At 44.7% G+C, this 24,420-nt stretch overlaps 1 protein-coding gene across 1 annotated transcript; it reads right to left on the minus strand.

Moving 5' to 3' along the window:
• Positions 1 to 459: 459 nt before the first annotated feature.
• MCM5 (Minichromosome maintenance (MCM2/3/5) family protein) lies at positions 460 to 5,149 on the minus strand. The gene is made up of 19 exons (XM_087391416.1): positions 4,918 to 5,149; positions 4,623 to 4,737; positions 4,352 to 4,495; positions 4,091 to 4,270; positions 3,910 to 4,008; positions 3,667 to 3,800; positions 3,458 to 3,566; positions 3,151 to 3,285; positions 2,970 to 3,047; positions 2,780 to 2,884; positions 2,572 to 2,663; positions 2,341 to 2,473; positions 2,165 to 2,260; positions 1,982 to 2,073; positions 1,711 to 1,801; positions 1,490 to 1,599; positions 1,266 to 1,395; positions 940 to 1,041; positions 460 to 835 (listed from the first exon to the last, which is right to left on the minus strand). Exons 1-19 carry the CDS (start codon positions 5,073 to 5,075, stop codon positions 752 to 754), a joined length of 2,187 nt encoding a protein of 728 aa, XP_087247542.1. The 5' UTR covers positions 5,076 to 5,149; the 3' UTR covers positions 460 to 751.
• Between the last annotated feature and the right edge of the window lie 19,271 nt (positions 5,150 to 24,420).

The following is a 24,420-nucleotide window of genomic DNA, read 5'->3' on the forward strand; positions in this document are numbered from 1 at the left end:
AGGAGTATCCCAACATTGATAAGCTCAACCATATCAAGCATGGTAAGGGAGTGAAAATACAAAGTGAAAATACAAAACTATCGAAACTCAATATGTGAGATGCTTACAATTGGAAATGTGTTATTGGTGTAGGAGATTAGCAAATTTGGCCTCTCATAATGTTCGTTTGAGAAGCCAGCAAGAACAGCACTGCACATTGCTCCATAGAAGCTGTATTTTCAAAATTAATTTGTACTCCTTTGTTAAAATATAATCTTTGCTTTTTTTCAAGAAAAAAAAACAAGATTAACAAAAAGATAATGAACCTGATTATGCAATTCCTTCTAATCACTTCTTTTCTAATGTTAATATACTAAACTATGAAACCAACTAATATAACATTTGCTACACTCTGATGGAAGTACTCTTAAATTCTGAAGATACGTTGCATGAATTAGAAGATTATCATGAACATGGCTTTAGAGCTTTTCTTAACAAATTCTCTATTGATTGTACACAGTACCTCTGTCTGGGAAGAAGCCCCCTCAACTTGAACACAGCTGTGGCAGAACCCAGAAGTTTAGGACAAATTAGAGACAATGGGCAGCTTCACCTTTCTGCAACCCACATGGAGCAACAATACGCTCCATGAGTGGTGCTGCTTAAGAAGTTGGAAGTCTTGGATCGTAGGAGAGCACTGCACAGATGGTTGAACCAGAAGATGATGCTCTTTTGTACATTAGAGTTGTTTCAGGTGTGGAAGACCTTGGTGTTAAGCTTTGCGAACAATCACTCTCCTCTCTCGCCTGTACTCGATTTCATCCCGCTGGCTCATGATAACCAAAGCTCGCCTTACCTGCCAAATAGAGACTAAATGCTTCAAAACATTGGTTGACGGTAAGCATATCCGAAGATCAAATAAGTGACTAATTCGGGAAGTTCCAAAAAGTTGCCACTTACACTGCTCTCACTCATCCCCATCTTGGCCAGTTCGTCCACCAGACGCCTCTCAGACATGAAACTACCAATTCCCATTCGACGTTTTATTTGTGCCTCGATTTGCTGTTAGGACAAACACACGGTTTGAGCTCTCCACGATGTTTCAAGCCGTATGATTTGTCAAACTATCCATAGACGTGAACTATCACAGCTACTGCCTGAGCGGTACTGCTGAAATTGTTTTAAGAGAAACGGGGGTGTCTACAAATCACTTCTAATAATGACAGTTCAATCGATCGCCATTACAGTAATCAAGGACCCAACAAGTAGCTCAAGCAATACGCCACCTGAATCTCAGCCCTCATCTCAGGTGTGACGGTGATGTGATCATTGATGCCTGACCGAGCAGCATCCATAGTTGATACACGAAACAGCCGAAGGGCTTCCGTCACATGCTCCTCAGTGGCAATGCTTGACCTGCGATGTCTTGAGAGATTAGTTTTTGAGAAAGAAGCTCTCTACAACTGCAAAGCTAAAACAGATTCACAATAAGAGTCCGCATAGAGCATACAGTTGCATCCTTGACAATGATTCGCTGATGCGTACGATAGCCTCAAGCTGGCGAACTGTTATGGGTATTGCAATTGCCTCACCGGATTCATGGCTTTGCTGACGCATTTGCTGCATTCAAAACCAATGCATCAATATCTGGTTGGGCTTGACCTGAAATTTGAATGTATTTCTATAAGTCGGGAATTCCATTTCCAATTCCATGATAAGATCAGCATGCACCTGCCGAATTCGGACGTAATTGTTCTGAAGCATTGCTGCAGCTGAGTCTGAAAGCCGAGGAAGGCAATGGTGGCGTGCGTATTCGATGTACCTTGAATCAGATATGCATGTAACAGGGAGATTAGTCTAACTGGAAGAATATAAATTCTGCAGAGCCAGTTAATATGCTTCAGCTTGATAGGTTGATGTCGTTGCATGAAATCCCCTACACTAAAGGATAGCAAGTTCCTAGCCTAGTAGCAAAGTCTAAATTAACATGGGTAATGCTTACCGCTTCAACCAGTTATCTTTCTCTTGACTGTCACCGTCTTTGCTCACCGCACCAGCACTCGTGTGCACGTTCACAATGTGTCTCGCAATTTGCTGCGACAAAGTTGAGAAACTTAAGAAGAGATTATAACGAAAATGCCTTGCTTTCTGACGCGTAAATTCAAATTTTAGCTCATTATCTCACCATGTCGCGCTGACGATCACGTGCATCTTTAACGATGAAGATCAGATCAAATCGAGATAAGATAGTAGTTTGAAGATCGATGTTCTCTTGGGCTGTCTGCGTTCGCACATGACATAAGAGGGGTAAAGAATTCGGATGCTCTTTTCATTAAGACAGCAATGAAAAACGAGACATACCTTGAGGTCATCGTACCGCCCAGATGGAGGATTTGCAGCAGCCAGAACAGATGTTCGGGAATTCAAAACCGTAGTGATCCCAGCCTTGGCGATCGAAATGGTTTGCTGCTCCATTGCCTCGTGTATAGCAACTCTGAGCAGGTCGTAGAGCATCCAGACATATGGTTACAGAGCAAAGATGCTACCCGTGTCAGAGTCCCCAAAAACAAGCTGCAAGACGGGTGGGAATACCTGTCTTCGGGTCGCATCTTGTCGAACTCATCTATGCATACAACTCCTCCATCGGCAAGAACCATGGCACCTCCTTCCAGGTAGAACTCTCTCTGAGAAAAGTTGCAACACAGCTCTAATTCATGTTTAAACATTAAACTGCGCGCACACTGGAGATTGTACAGTTCTTGAAGTTGACACTCCGCAGACGAAAAGATATCCGTTTTACCGTGCTCGAGTCGCGAATGACGGAAGCTGTCAATCCTGCGGCTGATGAGCCTTTCCCAGATGTGTAGACGGCAATTGGTGCTGTTTTCTCCACGAATTTGAGGAACTGTAATGAGAAATTAAGCGAATGAGAAAGGCTGCCCACGAACACTCTTCTAGCGGACTTCTGGGAAAGTATTGTCACAGAAGACCTGAGATTTGGCGGTTGACGGGTCTCCAAGAAGAAGGACATTGATATCTCCTCGAAGACGAACTCCATCTGGCAGCTTCTGCTAGACAAGAACTGAGGCTGAGCAAAGTGACATATAAGGCGAATAATAGTACGCTAAGCAAGTTCTCGAGGATTGAGAAATGCAATTGCAAGACTCTTACTTTGCGAGCTCCCCCGAAGAGTAGACATGCCACCGCCTTTTTAACATCCTCGTGGCCAAATATAGACGGAGCAACCATGCCACACAATGTTTGATATACATCGGGCCTCCTGGCAAATTCCTTGAATTCGAGTTCCTGCGAATGAGAAGGATCTTCAGGTCTACGAGAACTTAATCCTCGAATTCCAAAGGGTAAGATCACAGTAGTTCGAGCACATAAGCGAGAGCAGAACAGAGAAGGGGACACGCCATTAAAGAGCTGAACGCTCGATTCAAGACGAGCGCTAGAGTGAGTCGAGTTGTCTCACCTCGTCAGCTGTGATAGTTGAGATTCCCCTTGTAGAGCTTTCAGTCACCTGCTCAATGCCGACGACTCTAATGTAGGGCTGTCTCACAGCAACAGCCCCTTTCTGCTGGCTGTTTCAGGCACAAGAGGCGAACAACGCAACCTCACATCAGATTGATAAATTCACCGCATTCGAAATAGCTCATCGGAAATTTGGAGCGTCATGCTTACAGTGCAGAGTTTCCCGCCTGGAAAATGCTGTAAATTCCCATTACGGTCACCCGAGTGCCAGGCACAATGGTTTGCACCAAATTTCGATCGGCTGACAGAAGCATGTTGCGGGGTAGCTCTCCAGTAGGCACATCCTGTTCGATATAATCTAGCGAGATTAGATTGAAGATTAAGAGGTGGAATACCTGTCAACGAGCATTTCGCATACGAGGTAGATCGGAATCACCGAATCGAGATGTGTACCTCGGGATTTTCTTGAAGTTTGAGGGTTTGCTGATCCACATACTTACTCTTATCGGGGACGATCATCCAAGGATCAACAGGGCACGGCTCCTCACCGGGCTGTTCAGAAAGGGGAAGTTTATCAATTCATCGCAGAAATAGAATAAGTCCGACAACAAGGCAAATACTACAGTCGACCGACCTGCGGAACGTGGTCGCAGGAGCGCGGCATAACGGCTCCCCCGAGTCCCGGCCTACAGGGGACTATCTTCACGCTTTTGCAGTTTTTGCAGAGCAAAGAAACGTAAGTAGCTTTGGCCTTGGTGCGTGAAGCGGCGATCACAATGCCGGAAACTTTGATGAGCTTGGAAATAAACTGGGCCTGCAATGCGGAATAAGTCAGGAGTAGGAACATGCAGATGACAGAATTAAATGATCGTGAGAGAAGCAGCAGGACGCTTACACCCAGGGATCTCATGGAAGCCGGATTTTCCTTCGATGATAGCAAGACTTGAACTTCTCCGGTGCTCGGCTCTTCCATTTCGCCAGAATCGCCAGGAACTTTGGACTTCAATCCGACCAACACCTCTGCTGCCGCCGTTTCGAACTGTGTAAATGCAGAATATGCGCCATGTCAAAACAGGAATCGTCATAAGAATTTCCAGCAGGTTTCTTCATGAAAGCGTTGCGGTTGCGATCCTTTTCGAAAGTTTGAAGGTTCTTCGCAGACATGCCAGGGGAAGATAATCGGCCGGCGTCCTCCTGATCTTTTCTGAGAGCTCCTCGTCGTAGAAATCGAGGTCTTCCATCGCCACTTGCAGATAGTTGGGATTGTGAAGCAGACTTTCTCTGCGCACAAATGGATAGCGATGAGAAAAGCTTTGAATCTACCGAAAGAGCGGAGCATACCAAAGATGCCAAAGCTGAGCCAAAATGTCCAATAGGCGAAAAGTCGAGGGAAGGAGAAACACGAGCAACAGGGGTTCGGCGAAAGAGAAAGAAGGAAAATGCGAAAGGGAGAGGGAAAACCTGTAGGAGAAGTCACCGCGGACGCCATGGTAGCTACGGATGAACTCCTTGAACTTACGTTGAGCAGTGTGGCGAGTGAGGGAGCCATGATCGGGGTCACCACCAGGGAAACGGGCCTGATCACTGTAGAAGACGGTGCCTTCGTCCCAACCAGACATGGCGATGGCGATGGAAGAAGATGAAGGGAAACAGAAGAGAAGACGCCAAAAAGGCAAAATGGAAGAAGAAGAAACAGAAGCAAAAGCACAGAAATGAGAGAGAGGTTCACAAAAAAAGGGCGCCAAAATTTTGGCGCCATTTCATCATCTGTCTTTGTTTCCACACGGTGGTCATGCGTTGCGAGCATTTGTGTGTCTCTGAGAGGCAGAGGCTCACACACAGTCCCTTTCCGTTTGGAAGCATAATAGGAAAGCGCTGTGCATCCAATAGAATGGAGGTACACCTTGCAAGCAACCTTATGCCCTCAAGGAAAAGTAAACAATATTGAGATAGTCTACCCTACCCATTTGCAACTACTTTGGGTTGTAGCTTCTTCCTAAATTAGACGAGTAGCATGACCCGTCTACGACGGGTTACAGACCCGCTTCGCTGGGTCTAAAAGTTGAGACCATAAGTTGCCTTTAAGAGGAATTTAAGGTTTTATTTATAACTTTAAGAAATTTTCAAATTGTATCTCCATTCTCTCTCTCTCTCTCTCTCTCACACACACACACACATACAAATCTCAACATTTGTAAGCTTTTTATTAAATTTTCTAATCAAATCCAAATGAATCCCTAGGAGAGCCTTTATTAATAATATGATCTAAATTAATTGAATTAAATTGACCGACTATAAACAATCATCACATTAATTATTATATATTGATTTTTCATTTGAAGGTATAAATAAAATATATATTATTTATTTCACACACACACACACATGAAGAATTTTTATTTGAACATTAAAATGACGTTAATTAAAGTCAAGTCCTAAAATTGAAGAAATGCAATTTTGGAGAAGCTTGTTTTTAAAGAAGAGGTGTGTGTATGATGATAATGTTTGTATGTTTGCTTAGGAGTGTGTGGGTTTTTTTGTGCATTGTGGATGATTGCATGTGTGTCTATGTGTAGGCCAATGCAAGTGGATGTATGCATCTATATGTCCATGTGCAATCCAATATGATTGTGTACTCATGTACATGTGTGCTTGTGTCCCTATAAGTGTCTGTATATGTTCATGTGATGTATGTGCACCTTTGAATGCACATGGCTAGAATATCTACACCCATGCACATAAGTGTGTCAATTCCATCGATCTTACACCATGTCTCTATCTGTATAAACATACATATATACACACGTACGTACATACATACGTATGTACATTTGTATGTACGTATAAACGTACATACGTGTGTGTGTGCACGCGCACGTGTGCGGGTATGGCTAGAGGCTTGAAGGTGGTAGCTTGTTGCACAAAGGCCACATGTGTCATTTCATGGCAATAACTCACCGCATGCCCACTCCACACACATGGTTGTCAAGCTTGTGTCTTAGCCTCTCTTGTTACATGTGGAGTCGTTTGAGCCTATCTTCTAGAGCCCTCACAATGTGCCACATATTTGAAAATAAAGCATAAACCCACCATATTGCCTTGTTACCCGCGTGTGTGTGTGTGTGTTTGTGTGCGCATATGTTTACTCTCTCTCTCTCTCTCTCTCTCTCTCTTTCTCTCTCTCTCTCTCAACATAAAATGTATAAATATAAATAAATATCATATATATAATATTCTCTCTCTCTCTCTCTCTCTCTCTCTTTCTCATGCCTCCAAAAAGCGATAAAAATTAAATGAAAAGCATTTAAAAAAGGATTAATTTAAAAGGCAATTTATATATGTGTATATATATATAAATTAAACATGAAATGTAAATATTGTATACATAATATAAACTCTCTCTCTCTCTCTCTCTCTCTCTCTCTCTCTCTCTCTCTCTCTCTCGCCTTCAAACAGAAATAAAAATTAAATGAAAAGCATTTGACAAAGGATTATTAAAAGGTTTTAAAAATGTTATGTGTGTGTGTGTGTGTGTGTGAATATATAAACTAAGCACAAAATTTTGAAAAAAAAATATTTCATTTAAACTGCTCACTGCCGTGGCATCGCACGTCAGCAACTCGCCTCGTGTCTGTCTGACAGACAATGTTCATCCATGTGGACCGACACGTGCCTACCTTGCAACCCCTCATCAAGACTATGCTTCCCCTTCTACTGTTGATAAAACAGCAAAAGAGGTCAATCACTGTGCTGTGTCTGTTGCGTTGCCAACCATGCTCTTCTGCGTTGCCATCCACTCTACCAATGTGTAGCCAATCCTTCAGCTCGACTGTTCCAATCTGCGCGATTGTTCTTTGCTATGCACACTCTCCACTCCACTCCATCACTCGTTAGCCGTGAAGACCAGTCACCGTGACACCAATCTATTCTCACATCTCTGGTCAGTCCCATTGCCAAAGTTCCCAACTCATATCTGCTTGCTGTCTACAGTCATGACTTGCCGCCTCTGAGTCCTCACTCGTGTTAGTAGATGGCTTCTCTCTTCTGCCTTGCTCCTACACAGTGATGCCCAAGTGCCTCTGCTATGGCGTGTCAAGATGGAAAGGGCACCATAACAACACGTGGCAAATCTCCTAGCTCTCCCTACACTCCACCTCTTATTGCCAAAGATATTTCTGTCCAACCACAAAAGGACACAATACAAAAGAGAGGCTTAGAGTCCCACAAATACATGGTCCTCTGACCTTACCAAAATGTTGTACTACTATCTTGCTGTCACCTCCAGATCCCTAATACTGCATGCTCCACTTAGCTTATGTAGACTCTCTGTCAAGTGATCCCTTCCACCTTGCTATCCGGGTAGCCAGCCTAGGTGGGCAGCACCTTGAGCTAAGACTACAGCCCTTGTATGTCTCCTTGAGCTCCTATGTATAGGCCCAAGGATGGACCTATTGCTGCTGCTCCTTGCTATTGCATTGCCGCTCCTTCCTACTCCTGGATTGCTGCTCCAAGTGATGCCTTATCAGCCCTAGAAGGGGCCCTTTTATAAGGCCCAAAACCAACCGACCCAGTAGGGGGAAATGGGCCGACCCAGCAGCCCCCCCTATTGGCCCACCTGCCTACTGGGCTGAGCCAGTAGGGCTCTATTTAAGGCCCCACGGCCAGCCCTTTTATTGCTACTCCCGGCCACCTGGGTGCCTAGCATATCTGCCCTATCCCAGGGCCTATTGCAGGCCTGCCACCTGCCCTATCCTAGGGCCTATTGCAGGCCTTCCTACTCTTGGATTGCTGCTCCAAGTGATGCCTTATGAGCCCCAGAAGGGGCCCTTTTATAAGGCCCAAAACCAACTGATCCAGTAGGGGGAAATGGGCCAACCCAGCAGCCCCCCCTATTGGCTGACCTGCCTTCTGGGCCGACCCAGTAGGGCTCTATCTAAGGCCCTATGGCCAGCCCTTTTACTGCTGCTCCTGGCCACCTGGGTGCCTAGCATATCTGCCCTATCCCAGGGCCTATTGCAGGCCTGACACCTGCCCATAACCCTCGCCTATCTGCTCCATCTTCCCTGCCATCTGTCCAGGGCCTTTCCTGCCCCAAACCATGGTCCAATGCAAGCCCTAAGGGTTTGCCAGACACCTATAGATCTGCACCACAGCTGCACCTCCTTCCTGCCTTGGATCCGCCTTTTGTCAGGCCACGTGGACCTCTGTATAGTCTGCTCCAAGCATCCGCACCAAGCTGTACCCATGCTAACAACATCGTGGTCTTTCTCAGTCTCTTTACGCAGCATGTTGTTGTCCATCTTGGTGCCAGCTAATCATTTCTTGTGTTGCACACATGGCTACCCATGTGCTGCCCATGTGGTAGTCCCCTTGCTGTGCTGTGAGGTGCTTGCCCATGTGGCAACCCCCTCTCTTTCTTTTTCCCTCGGGGCATGCTGCCCACAAAAGCATCCAATCAAATGCTCATGTGGTAGCCCTGGCCCTAGGTCCACCTCCCCCATGCTCTCCTCATTTGGGAACTTACAGATGGGGAGGTGACCTGCCCATTGCCAACATAAATGTATTCCCAATAGGGCTGAATACAACTCAAAGAATAAGTACTGTATGGAGGGATGAACCCTCAGTGTAGATAAGCAGAAGAGGGATGCTTTGATGCAGACCCTAATGCTGCTGCTGCTGTCCAAAATGAAGGGGCCTGGAAGATGTCCTATAGACGCCAAGGATGAACCAGATTCGCTGCTCCTAATCCTAGCCTGACCTCAGCTGCAAAATACTACTATTGGCTGCACTCTTCAACCCTGGAAGTGAATGACGAAAGAGGCCAAGGCGGCTACCTTTTATAGGCTCCCTTGGGCCTTAGAAATGACCGACCAAGGCAGGCAACCCCCTGGCCAAATCTGTCCCGACCAAGCTGGTCGGGCTGCATCTGCTCTAATCACCGACTGCCACGTTGCTGATGTGGCTATTGTGCACTAATGTGGTGCTATCTGTATGATTGTCTGCTGTCGTTGACTACCTATGTGACAGCCGACTTGGCTACCTAAGTGGCAGCTAATGTGGTTGCTTGCATGGCAATGTGTGCTGGCTGTAGCCAGCATGGCCACGGGCTCTGCAGATGCTTCCATCACTCTTTGTCTCTCTCCTTTCCTCACTGCTTCCATCACTCTCTCCTTCTCTCTTTCTCTCTACATCTCCCACTCTTTCAAGGCACACCCACAGATCACTGCATCCAAAGGGCCACCCTCGTGTTGCATGCATTCAAAATAGGCTTTGAGAGAAAGAGAGAGGGAGAGAGAGAGAGAGGCTTTCAATGCATTCCAAGAGAGACAAATTTTGCGAAGGCAGCTCCTCAAGCACACATAATATTTTGCACGATAATATTTTGTAGACAGCTCTCTCTCGCAACTACCACAGGCTTTAGAGATGCAAGCATAGGTCATTGCATTTGGAGGGATGCCTTCATGCTGAATGCTTTCAAAACAATCCAGTGCTTGCTTACCTTGACCTTGTCAATGCATTCCAAGAGAGAACATTCTGAGCTGGAAGCTCCTCAAGCACACGCTTGGCATACATGTCGAAAAGATCATTGCCAAAAGACCATGGGCTTGGTCCTATTGTGTTGTTCCTGTGAGATCAATGCATTCCAAGACAGCAAAAATTCCGAGAAGGGACCTGCACACTGAGGGGGAGAGAGAGAGAGAGAGACAGCACGACATTTGCCATACATGTCCAGAAGAGCAATGCCCAGCACAGTATTATATCGTAGCCCTCATGTTGCATAAGTTCAAAAACAGTCCAGTGCTTGCTCACCCTATCTCTGTTATACGTATCCTGTAATGTATACATGTCCATAAGAGCAGCACAATATGATATCATAGCTCTCATGCTGCATGCGTCCATTGCCTGCTCACCTTGGCCCTGTTATGTGTATCCTGCGAGATCAATGCATACCAAGAGAGAACATCCGAGAAGGGCGAGATTTCCAAGACACGATGCCCTAATCTTAAAATGCAAGCAAAAGCTTGCTGACCCAAATAAAACGAACATACTATGGATCAATATGAAACAAATATCCCCATGAATCTATACAAAAAAAAATAACCCTCCTGAAATGAATATACTATACATCTCACTCTTGACTCCATACAAAACAAATATACTGGCTTCAACTCTATACAAAATGAATTTACTCCAAAGTCTACACAAAATGAATATATTGGCTCCTGGATCTATACAAAATGAATATACTCCCCAGTCTATACAAAGCATATATACCCTTGCTCCTGGGTCTATACAAAATCCATACACTCGTGGAGTGAATATACTCCTACACCTCTGCTATAAACAACCACCTGTGACATCCATGGTCTAGTAGGCCCATATGTACAATGTAACCTTAAGAGGAAAGCAGACCACGTCAAGGAGTAGAAGCTGCAACACACCATTAACAAAACAACAATGCAATGTTATTCAACCCTCAAATGCATACAGAGAAAGACTACTCATGGCAAAGGGACATAGAAGACAAACGCTGTATTTGCCTACGACCACGCAGTATTGGTTCTTCATCTGCAAGACCATCTATACGGTATAAGTGACTTGAATTTTTGCTTTGCCACAATTACTTTCTTGCACTTCTATCTATAATTCACCAATGCCCTGTTGCAAGGCATTTTTGCCAAAGATCTTGCCGACCTGATAGTCGCCCCCATGTTGCATCTGTTCGCCATCTTCCTAGGCCTGTTTTAGCCCTGATCTCTAGCCCATGGTCTACTCTTGCCAATCGCCTATCAGCTCCAGCCTTCTACCTATTGTTTCACATCTGTACCAATGCTACATCTTGCCTTAGATCTACCGTACCAGCCTCATACATGCTGCTGCAGACACCTGTCATGAAGGCAACTATAGATCCATGCACTTCTGGGCTGTACCAGCTCTTCCAATCCATCCAATCTCAACTTGACTGTTCCAGGATGTCCACACAGTCTTGCACAGGCCTCCATTCTCTAGTCAACAAGTTCCAAGCTCCAGATCTTGCCCAGAACTACTGTGAACAGTTCCACCTTGTCACATGTTTGCTCCATACAGAATCTCTCCACCAAGAGCTCCACTCATGGCCGGGTAATTCTATGATTGTGCTGCCCATATGGAAGCCTATGTGCTACCCATGGGACAGCCCCATATTCCTTTTCTTGATTGCTTGTATGCTGCCCACCTGGCAGCCTAGATGTTGCCGATGTGGCAACCCCCTCTTCTTTGTATTCCCTCTGAGTTTGCTACCCACATGACAGCCGCCGATAAGCTGCCCATGTGGTAGCCCTAACCCTAGGTCCACCTCCCCCATGCTCTCCTCATATGGAGGCTTACAGATGGGGAGGAATTTCCCAACACCCCCACTTACTGACACATCTCATTCCTATCCCAACTCATCAATGAAGATGCTCAAGTAGCGCCCATGTTGTAGCCCCTTGGAACAATGCGGTGTCTATATTACTTCCTGCTCTTTCAACCAGTGGCTCCTGCTCCAGCAGGTCCGGTCCTGTGCAAGCAAACCAACTTGGTACACAGGTCCATCTTTGGTAGGACCCGATGGCACCACATCCTTCAATCACGTACCCACCTTTGAACTTCAGCACTCTAGGCACCGGCATCCTCCAAATGTCCCCTTCTTAAAAGGATAAACTGCTTGAGTTTCTCCAAACACCATGTTCTCAGGGTCTGTCAAGTCCGCAACTAAACAACATACTCGAGAAATCAAATCCCAAGCATAAATCCAGATTACCTAGACCATGAGCTTGCACTGAGATCCCAGCTTCCATGTGTAGCGCCCTCCTACGTCAAGGAATCTATCTATCTCTGAATCCACAGGTTCTGGCAAAGAATCCTCCTCTACGTAAGCCATACCAGCTAGCACCTGGATGACTCCAAGCACTCATCAATATCCTTCACTTTCACAAAAGTTTTCGACTCCTCATCCAACCACATCTCAAGGTCAAACATCCTCACCAAGACACCAAGGTCTTGGTTTCAGAATTGCTTTCTTGCACTTCTATCTATAATTCACCAATGACTTGCTGAGCATTTCTGCCCCAAATCTTGTTGACCTGATAGTCGCTGCCATGCTGCATTTGTTCACCATCTGCCTGGGCCTGTTTCAGCCTTCATCTCTAGCCAAATCTCTCTCTCTCTTTGCAAGAGCACTTATCTTCTTCTTACTTCATCAAGCTTCTTCAATTCACTATCTATCCAAAAGTACATTTGTGGGCAAACACATATGCTTCAAAAGCTTTGATATGGAGGACAAAGGCAGACAGATACCTCTTGGTGACCTCAGCCTCAAGAAAGAAGCTCCTAAGAATGGGCAGCGCCTGATTTTTTATGTGTTCTAACATGAGAATTGTCAAGGTCCCGTAAAACACTCATGCAGGAAATGACTCGAGATGATGAAGGGCCAAGAATGGATGCAAAGGGTGGCCACGGGACTTTCTATATTGCATTTCAAATCAATATAGCGCAATCCCTATGGGCACTCCAACTGGGCAAGAGGTGAACAAATGTGCTCGACTGAATCCGGTGGCTTCAAAAAACATTGCCGCCACACTCAAAGTTCCGAGCCCTATGTGGCCTATGAAGTAAAGCCAGTCATCTCTCAGATCTGAGTACTTCAAACCCTTGGTGGCCACTTGGGTTCTAAACATAGAGATCCAACTTCATATGGAGGCTGTTGAGAGCATGGCCGAGGCCAGATGCTGTTCAAAGCAGTGGTAAATTGTTGAGAGCATGGTCGAGGCCAGATGCTTAAGAAGTGGTAAATGCCCAACAACTTAGGTGTTTGCTGTCCAACAACTCCTTGCAACCGGCCATCTTGAAGTCCATCCATGCGTAGCCTCTCACGATGCTTCCCTACCTCTACAGATCTAGAAATTGGATCCCTGCCCAAAAAGGACTCTTTCGGTGGTAGATGAATTACAAAGCCCTTTCTCTCCATCGCTCTTTCACTCAATTCCAAAGTTCACTCACTTCAAAATGGTAGATGAATTATCTCTCCCTCCACAAAGAATCACTCACAATTTAGCAAAGGTTCAACAACACTCGACACATCGGTTGAAAACTTGCTCATCCGCGCCTTCGGTTGCAAACTTGCAACTTGCTCAAGTGCAAAACACAGAAAAATCTATGAAGTACCTGATTCGTGGAGGTTGGCTGCAGGTTTTTGATGATCGGCAAGTCGCCAATACGTTGGTTGATCAGAAAGACTATTCCTAGACTTTTCTAATCACAGATTATACAGGCATGTAACTCCCACATTCAATATCTCCGAAGCTTCCTACACAGGCATGCTTTGGGACGGTGTGCAAAAATACCCAAAAAATTTAGATTCAAAAAATCTCTCTAATCATTGGCCATCACTACAAAATACACCCACAAAGCAACATCTTTCCTATAGAGAAACATCCCGAACGGCGAGGGAGCCTCAGGGAGACTCTTTCACATTACACATAGAAATTACAACCGATTCCATAAAGAACACGGAGTTGTGCAAGGTCAGAGAAATAAAGACAAACAAAGAAGCCCGATGTAGCGATGACGACCCACATTGTAATGCTTGGGATGGCTGTCCATACTCTGGAGCCTAGCCTGACTGGAGGAGGACGTATGAGGAGCCTGAGCGCACGGGTGCTTGGAGGATTCAAATGAGCAAAAAGGCCGAAGAGATGTTTGCCGAGAGATGACCGGCAAACACAGGGAAGTGCAGGAGTTGATAGGCAGGGGAGAGGAGGATTCAAATTTCACGCGCTGGAGTATAATCGCCTGGGGAAGAGCAGTGCTCAGCAGATGCACCCCGCTTGCATCCTAGATACACGACATGTGGCAATCTTTTGCCTCCCTCCACACGACACGTGGCTTATTAGAACCTCCCTCCCTCCTTAATATATAGTAAGAAGCAATGTTGCAATTGGTTGAGGCTCCATCGTTGGCCTGTGAGCTCTATACTCTCGAGCACCATTGCATTGTGCAGGCTTTCATGAAACCAAGTCTTGCGGTATGGACCCGGAACACCTCTAGGAGCTAAAGGAAACCCCTAATGTTGTTCTCCTCGATGTGAAAAACCATACTGTGGCAATCTTTTGATTATCCTGGCCCTATGCTTCTGGCTGGTCAATAGCTCTATCTGGGAATATTTAAGCTTAAGGAAAACCATTCCCCACATGTCCGATCGAAAAGAAACCAATAAGTTTATGTCAAAAGCAAAGCAATTGTTTGGAGGCTCAAATCCAATTCATAGGTGCCGAGGAAGCTTTGAACTCTATCAGTGCGGCAAGATCCAAGTAGCAACCTGTTATTGTTCTATTCGACCAGAATTATACACAGCACTCCTAGCACGGGCTTGCTAAAATGTTTTGGAAAATGTCCTAATTCGATGAACCATGTTAGAGGACACCTTTACCAATGAAACTCATCTACGAATGAAGTAGAAATCAAAGCTGCATGTGATGTAAAAATCCTCATAAAGGTTTAGCTTGGTTTCACAAATGCGGAAGGAATTCATCCACTTACATGATAGCTTTCTTATGATTTGCAACTCTTGCTTTCTTCAACGCAATTGGATACTCTGCCCATTGCCCATCCTTAAATAATTGTAGGCCTCTCACCTCCTATGTCTCGCATGATCGTAAACATTGTGATGTCTTGAGCTTGGCTTTGGCCATGTCAAATATGTGTACACTAAGCCCCATCTTTGAAACATTGGCTATCTTCATATCCCACTCCTAGCATCTCCATCATCGCCTCATGAGCTTCTGTGCCAGTGCTTTCATTTCCTGCAAAAATACCTCCATTGGAGCTCTGCAAGTAGCAACATGTTATTGTTTATGCAGGAAGATGATTGCTGCAAAATGGAGCAGCAAAACAAAGCTGAATTTGTGTGGATCACTAACCTACAAACGTTTTGCAAACCATTTGACAAATCCCATATATTGCCTCCGTCCACGTTTGGTGCTTAAAAGTAGAGGCAAGGGGCACCTTCAATAGCTCCAAAAATCAACTTCCTTCAGTTTGGGTGATTCTGTTCGTCCCCATTTTGCTGAGCCGTGGACAAAGTTTTCCTTCAACCATGCAAATGAGCCTCTCGTGGCATTGATCGAGGAACCCCTACGTCATTGATTGATGCAATGGAATTCTGACACGATGCATGTGGGAAGCCTAATACAACAACATACAAAATGCCACTTGAATTCGAAACATAGCACGACGCAGGGCACATTACATAGAGAAAAGAGGCTTTCAATAAAGGGTCTCTAGTGTTTAGATTCAAGTTTTGGCTCAGAGTTTGGAAGCCCCGCTTTGTTTTAAAGCTATCAATGACCTTTTTCAAGTAAAAATATGTATTGAAAAGTTTCCCGAACCCATGAAGTATTGAAAGAATGCACTCGTGACTTGCACCATTTCCATCGGCAAAGGATTAATACTTTGATTCAGAATGTGCAACGAAATAGAACGGGAACTTGCAGGCACTTGCAAAATAGAAAAACATAGATGCTTGCAAAAAAGAAAACAATGATCGCAATAGGACTCACCAGGGTGCGCCCTATAGCTTTGGATTCCTTACTTTGCTTTGTGGGAACTTTTGCTTTTTACTTCCTTGCCCAATATCTCTTCTATGCTGTTCCTCAACCTCTTAAAGCTAGCTGCTGTAAGCAATATACTGCCCTGGAGCTCGTATCGCTATGTAAACTGAAGATCGTTGCCTTCCTTCGTCTCCCAGACTAACTCTAGAAGCTCTTGCTGTGCGTATAGACCTTTTCCTATTGGAGATGATTGCCGAATATGCCTAGTCGAACACTTTATTGCAATCGGAGATCCGTTCATGAATAGTCTCCTCAAGACTTCCTACTTCCGATAGGAGAGCCTTGCCGTATCGTGTTGCTTAGAGATTGGTGTGTTTTCTCCATTCTGCACTCTTTTCATGACTCGCGAGCTTGTGACCAATACCCAACTTTGCTTTCACCTAAGACTGAAAGAGGGAGGAAGGGAGAGAGGGAGAGAAAGAGAGAGAGAGAGAGGGAGCGCGCCTCGATTCCCCCATAGTTGGTTCTTGATAGATTGGGACTGACAGAGAGAGCTTTGACTCTGCCATAGCCAACCCCTTGACACGGAGACAGAGAGCTCTTGATTGAGGTAGAGAGCTTTGATTCCGCCATAGCAAGCTCCTAATCGACTTAGAGAGCTTTGATTCTGCCATAGCCAGCGTTTTAATAGCAAGAAACAAAGACAGAGCTTCCTTGAGGGAATGATAATGGAGATGTGTTTGGCCAGATTCTTTCTTTCCTCATTCAGGCCACACTCTTTTTCATCTTGGGAGGTTGCTTGGAACATAGCTACACGATCCGCATTCGTCCACCAAACAGGAGCATGCCACCCATCTTTCCATCTTCCAGCTGCCTTGGCTCACTTACTCCTTCTCGGTCACACCTTCACCCTCCACTTCCTTGTCACCTCCACAAATATATGCACCGCCCTCATAACCAAAGTGTTTTTCTTGCAAAAACCAAGAATGCCAAAGCTCGCACCCTCGTGGTCAGCTAATACCCCAACTTCCACTTGCCTTGAACATTGTTAGAGAAGAAGAGCCACCTGAAGAAATAGCCACGATGCCAGTGAGACTGGTAGGGAGAGCTCGAGCAGGAGTCAAAAAACAGCCTAGAGGAGCGTAAAGGACAGAGGAAGTGAGGAGCATTGATGCTTGGAGGCGGCTAGGAGTAGTGAGGAGATGGTGGGAGGAGATTTCGAGAGCTCTTTTCTTCCAACACCCTCTCCCTCCATCCACCACGTGGCACACATCTGTTTCTCTCACGATGCCACGTGGCTTTGACGACTGCAGTGGCTGCATCGCTGCTGCAGTCTCCGTTTCGCACCACCTCACAGTATCTGCATCTGCGTCTGCTAGCAACAGTCGTGGGCCCGCGGCTTGTCTTGTCTTGATCTAACGCCAGACCTCCCGGATCTAATGGAGGGCAAACTCCAGACCTCCCGAACCTCTCCCGGACCTCCCTCCTCTCTTCCCTAGCCACCAAGTCCTCGGACCTCCCTCCTCTCTTCCCTAGCCTCCAAATCCTCTCCACGTGGAAGGTATGGTATTTCTCTCCTTAAGAAATAGTATAGATAGTATAGATATAGAAGAGATCTATTGTGTGAAGAACCAATCAACACTACACGTGTCGTCACATGATAAAGGCTCGCATATCGAATGGAACGCTCAGTTTCATTCTGGCCATATTTTTTGGTCTATTTTTTGGGTTCTCGATGCGAGTGTGTTGTGGAGGTCACCATTTCTCCCTCGAGAACTCTCCAAGTTTAATCGAGGGATGTATTCTTAGCAAAGAAAACTTTAAGAAGGCGTAGACTCATTCTAAATTGTCCAACTACTTCCGATTCCCAAGGGGTCTCTCCCTTATCTTGAACTCAAAAGCAAGAATTAGACTCTGTTGATCGGGAGGAATTCCTTATTTGTTCTGAATCTTTGTCTTTACGTTGTCAATATCATGGGATCTCTCAACCTCCAACGTAATTGTCTTACCCGTTAGTGTAGACTCCTTTGGATGTTGTAATCAGTAAGGGTGCGACCATTTTCAAGCTACTTGTTGTTGACAAAGATGAGGCGCTGCTGGTTGGGGGAAATCCCTCCTTATGCCTTCACATTGTTGATAGGATGAAAGCTTTTAACTTTGAGCGTGATAGTATTTTTGTTGAGAGTCTTGACAAAGATTTACATACCACCTCTCAAGCGCAGTGCCAAGTGAAGCATGGACTCCTTCAATTGGCCAAGGTGTGGCCATCTTCAAGCAGCTTTCCAACAGATTAGGTGCTCCTTATTAAGGTCTCTTCTCAGCTACGGCACACCTGAAGAGTCCACGGAGCCTTGTCATTGTCATCTACTTTTAGGATTGGATACAAAGCATAGATTCTCAGATCCAAAGTAATCTCAGATGCAAGTTTGTGAGAAGTGCTCATGTGGAAGCCAACGGTCCTTGTCCGGCATGTATATACTTCGGTGCTTGAAACTCCCTTCTCCTATGAAACTCCTTCTGGCAACCACATATATGATCCTTTGAGGTGAATCCTGCTGCCCACTACATATAGCTTGTCATCTAGAGCAATAGAAGCAAAACCCTTGAGAAATTGAACCTCTAATAGTTTAGGAAAAGGGCCGAGGTGGTGCCAAAGTTCAATATCAAAAGCTGGCCAACTCCCTTAAGGGCTTTGTGCACCAGGCTGAATACCTGTAGGCTCTGGACTTCAACTTCCTCACCGTTCATGTTTGGGCAATACGTTCTGCACTTCAACTTCCTCACGCTCATGTTTGGGCAATACGTCCCTCTTTTCTATGCTTGTAAATCTCCACACTACGGCAAACACAGGCATTGTTTAGTATAGAGCGGAGACTGAACCATGCCCCTCTTTCTACTTTGTCCCTACAGTAGGCAAAACATTGGAATCTAAGGATTTACAGGGGTTACTTACTTGTGCAAGAGAAACTGTTTCAGAAGAAGTAAAAGTTCCTTCTACTTGTCATTGATGGCCAGCATGATGGGAATAGACATATTGTCAATGGAGCCATCTTCCACGTCCTTGGATAGAAGGCAAGATATATCCAAGCTTCAAGAATACCCAATTCTTTACACAGCCTGGATGGGAGAAGAATCCACACCATAAAGAGAGGGGAGGGTCTTGCAGCTAGGTCTCCCTGATTTTTTAGCACATGGGAGAGGGCCTCACAATTGGCTGAGGGGGCTTGAGGAGGTCTTGGGCAAGGAGGTCCAGCTTCATGGTTGAGGAGAGGAGGAGAGGAGAGAGGAGGAGGGGCAAAGAAGTGGTAAAGAGAGGGGGAGGGGCAAAGCAGAGAGGGGGAGGGGCGAAGCAGAGTTGGGGTGGAGGTAGAGAGGGGAGGGCGAGGAGAGGGAGAAAGGGGATGGAGGAAGGAGAGATTGAAAGAGCAGGTTGCAGTGTTGGGCAAGCAACCTTTCCCTGCAAGCCTCTCCCCAGCTTCGCAAGAGCTGTGTCAGAGCGCAGGAGATTCAAATTGGCTCGACGCTTCCCTCTTCCCGCTCTCCTCTCGTAGTCACACGACATGTGGCATCTTCCAGGCTCTCTCCCTCGATGACACATGGCACAGTATGGCCTCCCACCGTCCTTAATAACACGACATGTGGCATCTTCCAGGCTCTCTCCCTCGATGACACATGGCACAGTATGGCCTCCCACTGTCCTTAATATATAGTATAGATGAGACTTCCTCATATAAAGAACCCAATTCTCCATTAACACCAAACCTTTGACTAAAGCCGTCCATTGCGACTTCCAAGTCTATGTAAGAAAACTTGCGACTTCCAAGTCTGTGTAAGAAAACTTGTATGGGAGTTTTGTTGCAATTACGGACTCCTGATCTTCAAGGTTTGATTCCTGACCATTGTAATGTGACCTTTTACTAAGCTGCAAAGCTCAAGCAAGCAAGTATGAAGATTGTTGCAATGATAATGGAAGGAATCAAGAGCCCAAGGTTCAGTCTTCTCCCACTTGGAGAAGCTTGAATTACGATCTATGCGGACGAGGCGAAAACAACTACCTTGACAAAAGCAAAGAATCTAGAATTGTTGACGTTCAGAAGGGTCAATACTATGTTGACCACTAGGAGAGCATAGAGCGGCACTATGATTGTAGAAGTTAGTAACACAATCAAAGTCTGGATCTGCATAGCTGCTAGTACTCCTCAAGAGTTTAAACATTTTTGTTCCACCCACCAATAAGCATGGGAATGAAGGTAATTTGACTATACAACTACCACTTGATGAGATTGGAATCTTGATGAAGAAGCGCGGAATGCTCCTGTAGTTCATAGATGGCAGACTCAACACCTCTTGAAATGGGATTAGCAAGGTTGGGACCAATTCCTGGAACATGCAAGTTTTACATCCTACACATTGAAATATCCCACCTAGTAATCTATGAACATGTTTCACAAGATCGATTTCATACCTATCGATGGAGGAATGAAGGTTTGACCATTTGATGGCATGATGGCAATGAGGAAGATAGCCATGGGGCTCTTATTTGGAAAGAGCTCCATAGGATTGGTGATTCTATTTCCACGGAGACTATGGCCTACTAGAATCACCTAGGAAGGAGCAAACCTTTTCAAGCCATTAGACTAGAAGTTGATAAATGACGCTATATATTGAGCAACGATGGTGACGAAACCCGTAACTGTTGTTGTTTATACCATTGGAGGTGAGGTCAATGTTGAGGATAGAAGGCTAAGGAGGCTCAAAGATGAACATCACTTCAAGGGCAACGATAAACCAAAAGCCAATGATTCACATTTCATTAGGAGACCCCTCCTTAAATAGCCAAAGCACATGATCCATTCATCCACAAAGGTACATATGTCACCATTTGGTTGATGCAATCCATAACCTCCAATCATATATGTTCTCTCTTATACCACTCTTCTACCCCTCTCTAGTCATGTGCTCTTGTAGGCACCATACTTTTGTTTTCTCAATACCCCCCTTGGTGCCAATATGGCTACTAGAAGGTGGTCAGAGAGTATTACAACTCGTCATCCCTTATTGCCAACACAGATACTTAAGGTGGTTAGGTGTGATAAAACAAAAAAAAAGGTCCACTCATTTGGTGACCTTTACAATTTACTAAAGAGGTAGTAGGTTGTTAATGTAGCAGCTTAGAAGAGGTGGCGTTTGTCCTCTCTTGACTCCAAGTAGTTTGTTTCTTCATTCTTCATGCCACAGTTTTCCTCCTTGAGTTCTAGCTTCAAACAATGGTTGCACCACTTTGGCTTGTGCTTCAACCTACATTCATTTTGGTAGTGTCCTATTCTTCGACAATGCTGACATTTCTTGGCTGACTTATTGAAGAAAACTTGATCATATGAGATTTTTGTCCTTTACTTTAGCTTCACGCTCAAGCAGCACTGCTTCAATTTCATTGAGACTTTTTGCAACATTTTTTATTGTGGACACAACAGTATCATGTGGCTTTTTATCGACACAGTTGTTGAGACATACAAGCTTCATCTTCTTTGATCTTTTTCTTCATTCTTGACAATTGTTGCTTTAATGCCTTGAATTTGTTGATATGCGCAATCATTGTGTCTTCTTCTTTTTTATCCAACCAAAAGAACTACATTAAGAGATTCACCTTTTAGCTTTAAGTTTCACTCCAAAGTTTGTATTAAGTTCCTCTAGTGCTAGTTCTATATCTTTGATCCTTGCAATGTGGTGCATGACCTCATCTCCTAGACCTTGGGCTATTATGCCAAGTGCCGTGTGATTATTTGTTGTGCTTAATGCGCTCTCACTTTCCTCACTTGGCTCCATTAACTCCCATTAACTTTTTCTCATCAAGGTTTACATGGTTTTCCTTTGCCATGGATAGAACCCATCCCCAATGAATTTTGCAATGTTGACTTATGTGTGCTCAATGAGGGGTTTTGCCAAGTACAAGTCAATAGTGTCTACCTTGTTTACAAGTTTGGGTGCGATAGAGGTGTAGATCTCAAAAAATTGAGAACTTTAGCCTTTGGGCCAAGTAGAAATACTTACTAGATCAAAAGTTATAATATGCCAAAGTTTGGATAATGTGGTATGGTTGTTCATATGCAAAGGTACACATTGTGCTTAGCAAAAGATAAATATGTGACACATGGCTACAACTCAGAAGGTTCTCAAACCTTAGGCAAAGTGAAAAGAGAACCAGCCAAAGAAGAAGACACATCATCGGTGCCATGATGAATATAAGCAAAGAGTTACTATGCAACAAGCAACATTGAGAATCTTAGTGGTAGGAGCAAACCACTAACAAATTACAACCAAGGAGAAATAGCTTGCATCATTGATGGGAACTACACACAGCAATGGGTGGTGAAGTACATATATTGCAAGTCTCTAAGATATGTAATGTGCTAATTCTGCTAGAAATTGCTATGGAAGAATAAATCCTTCCTAAGCTCCCTGTAGTAGCACATAGTTTCCACACAAAAAAAATAATCTGCAAGCAACCATGAAAAGAACTCCCAGGCATCCAACCATCAGAACAAAGCATACACTAGGTGGAATCTTTCATGATGCTTTTGGAACCATGAATTGGAATTTAGCCTAAGTGGCTCTCCAATAAATAGCAGCTGCTTATGAGTCATTTGCAATGATGCTTGTTGCTTGCTCTGCTACCCATTACAGTCCACTACCTTGCTTGTGACTTTGCTACTTCATATCTATTGACTGTTGCTCGACAACTCTTGCTTGAGTTTGAGCATCTTGTGAATATTTGTGATGTAGATGAGTCATTGAGATAGATAATTGGCTACTAGTCGCAGTTGGCTACTTTGTTACCTTTGCTGTTGTGAGTCTTCTTTTGCACAACAACTATAGTTTTACTAGTGGCTTTGTAGCAATACTGCATAGAGTACAAGAAAAGGCTAGACTAGTGGTAGGGATGAGTATCAAATGCAACTAACTAAGTGACTAACAACACGAGAAACCTTGGGACTAGCATAGCAAGGAAATAAGCAAAAAGTTGAAAAGACTAGACTAGACTAGACTGAAGGTGACAAGACCTGAAACTACACATGAAAAAAGGAAAAAAGAAAAGGAGAGAGGACCTCTAAGCTCTGATACCACATGTTGAGGATAGAATGTTGAGAGTTGTGGTACCATGAGCACATAATTAGAGGCTAAGGTATAGGAAAGTATCAAAGTAGCCACCCTAAGATATGGACTACATGATGTGGAGATGTGGATTGAGGATATCCATAAGGAGAGATGTGGATTAGAGGATCCCACATGGTTTGACTATTCTAAAGGCTCTCTCTATATAAGAAGCCTATCATGTATTGTTGAACACACATTGCAATAGATTGAGTGTTTGCTACCCTTTGTCTCTCTTGTGGTGCTTTGATCCTCCTTGATCCCTCACTTTGACAGGGTATCAGAGCTCCCTTGCCTTTCACTAAGGCATTGCGATTCTTGAGAGAGTGAGAGTGATCGAGAGTTTAAGAGTTCTCTTGAGTGTTCATTTCCGTTGAGAGATTTTCATCCATTTGATTGAAAGATATTTCCATTCATTCCTTTCTAGAGATTTCCCTTCATTGAGTGATAGCAAATTATGTTCATTCTATCTCTTCCAGTGAGAGAATTCTTCCTTGTTCGAGTAAGAGAAAAGAGGTATTCGATTGAGAGATTGTGTGAGAGAGAGAGCGCTTTCATTCATGATTGATTGAGAGCGTATCATTGGAGGGCTTTGTGAAGCAGCTCCTACAACCAACTGGAAGTGGCCTATTGACCCACTGCTCCATGCAGTTGAAGCTTTAACTCCACCTTGACTCAGGTAGCAACATATGGCATCCCTGCCCCTCTACCCAGTCTAGTGCTTGCATACAAGAGAGCCATGATTGCAATCAGTGGCACACATCTTTTGAAAGATGCAAGCTAAACACTCATCGGGGAACAAAGCCGTATAGTCTACAACACCTTCAGGCGTGTCAAGCTCTTCTTGTTCCGTCTCTTCTCTTGGGCCCGATCCACATGCAACGTTGGATGTTCCTTGCCCCATTAGCACCAGAGGGAGGTTTTAGATGACGACGACGACATCAAGGCAAGGGTTGAAGAAGCATGAAGGTTGCAATCAAGCTACGCATTTTACGAACTTGATAGAAGCACCATCAAGCTCCAATAGAGCAAAGAGCGGCTATACAATAGCAAAGGTCCCTGCTACAACAAGCATCTTGATTGAGGTGGGCAACCAGCTGCTCTTACTCTCACGGCTCATGTAACCTTTGCTACCTTCCACTTTGGCTCCAACACAGTGCAACAAGAGCCAACTTTGCTTTGCCCAAGCATAAGCTCCAACTAACGACATTGTAACGGCCTCCGAGATTGTGACGACCTCCAA

The sequence above is a fragment of the Dipteris shenzhenensis genome, chromosome 20 (genome assembly GCF_047967505.1).
Source record: "Dipteris shenzhenensis isolate YYH24624 ecotype China chromosome 20, Dip_SZ_1.0, whole genome shotgun sequence".
Lineage (NCBI taxonomy): Eukaryota > Viridiplantae > Streptophyta > Polypodiopsida > Gleicheniales > Dipteridaceae > Dipteris > Dipteris shenzhenensis.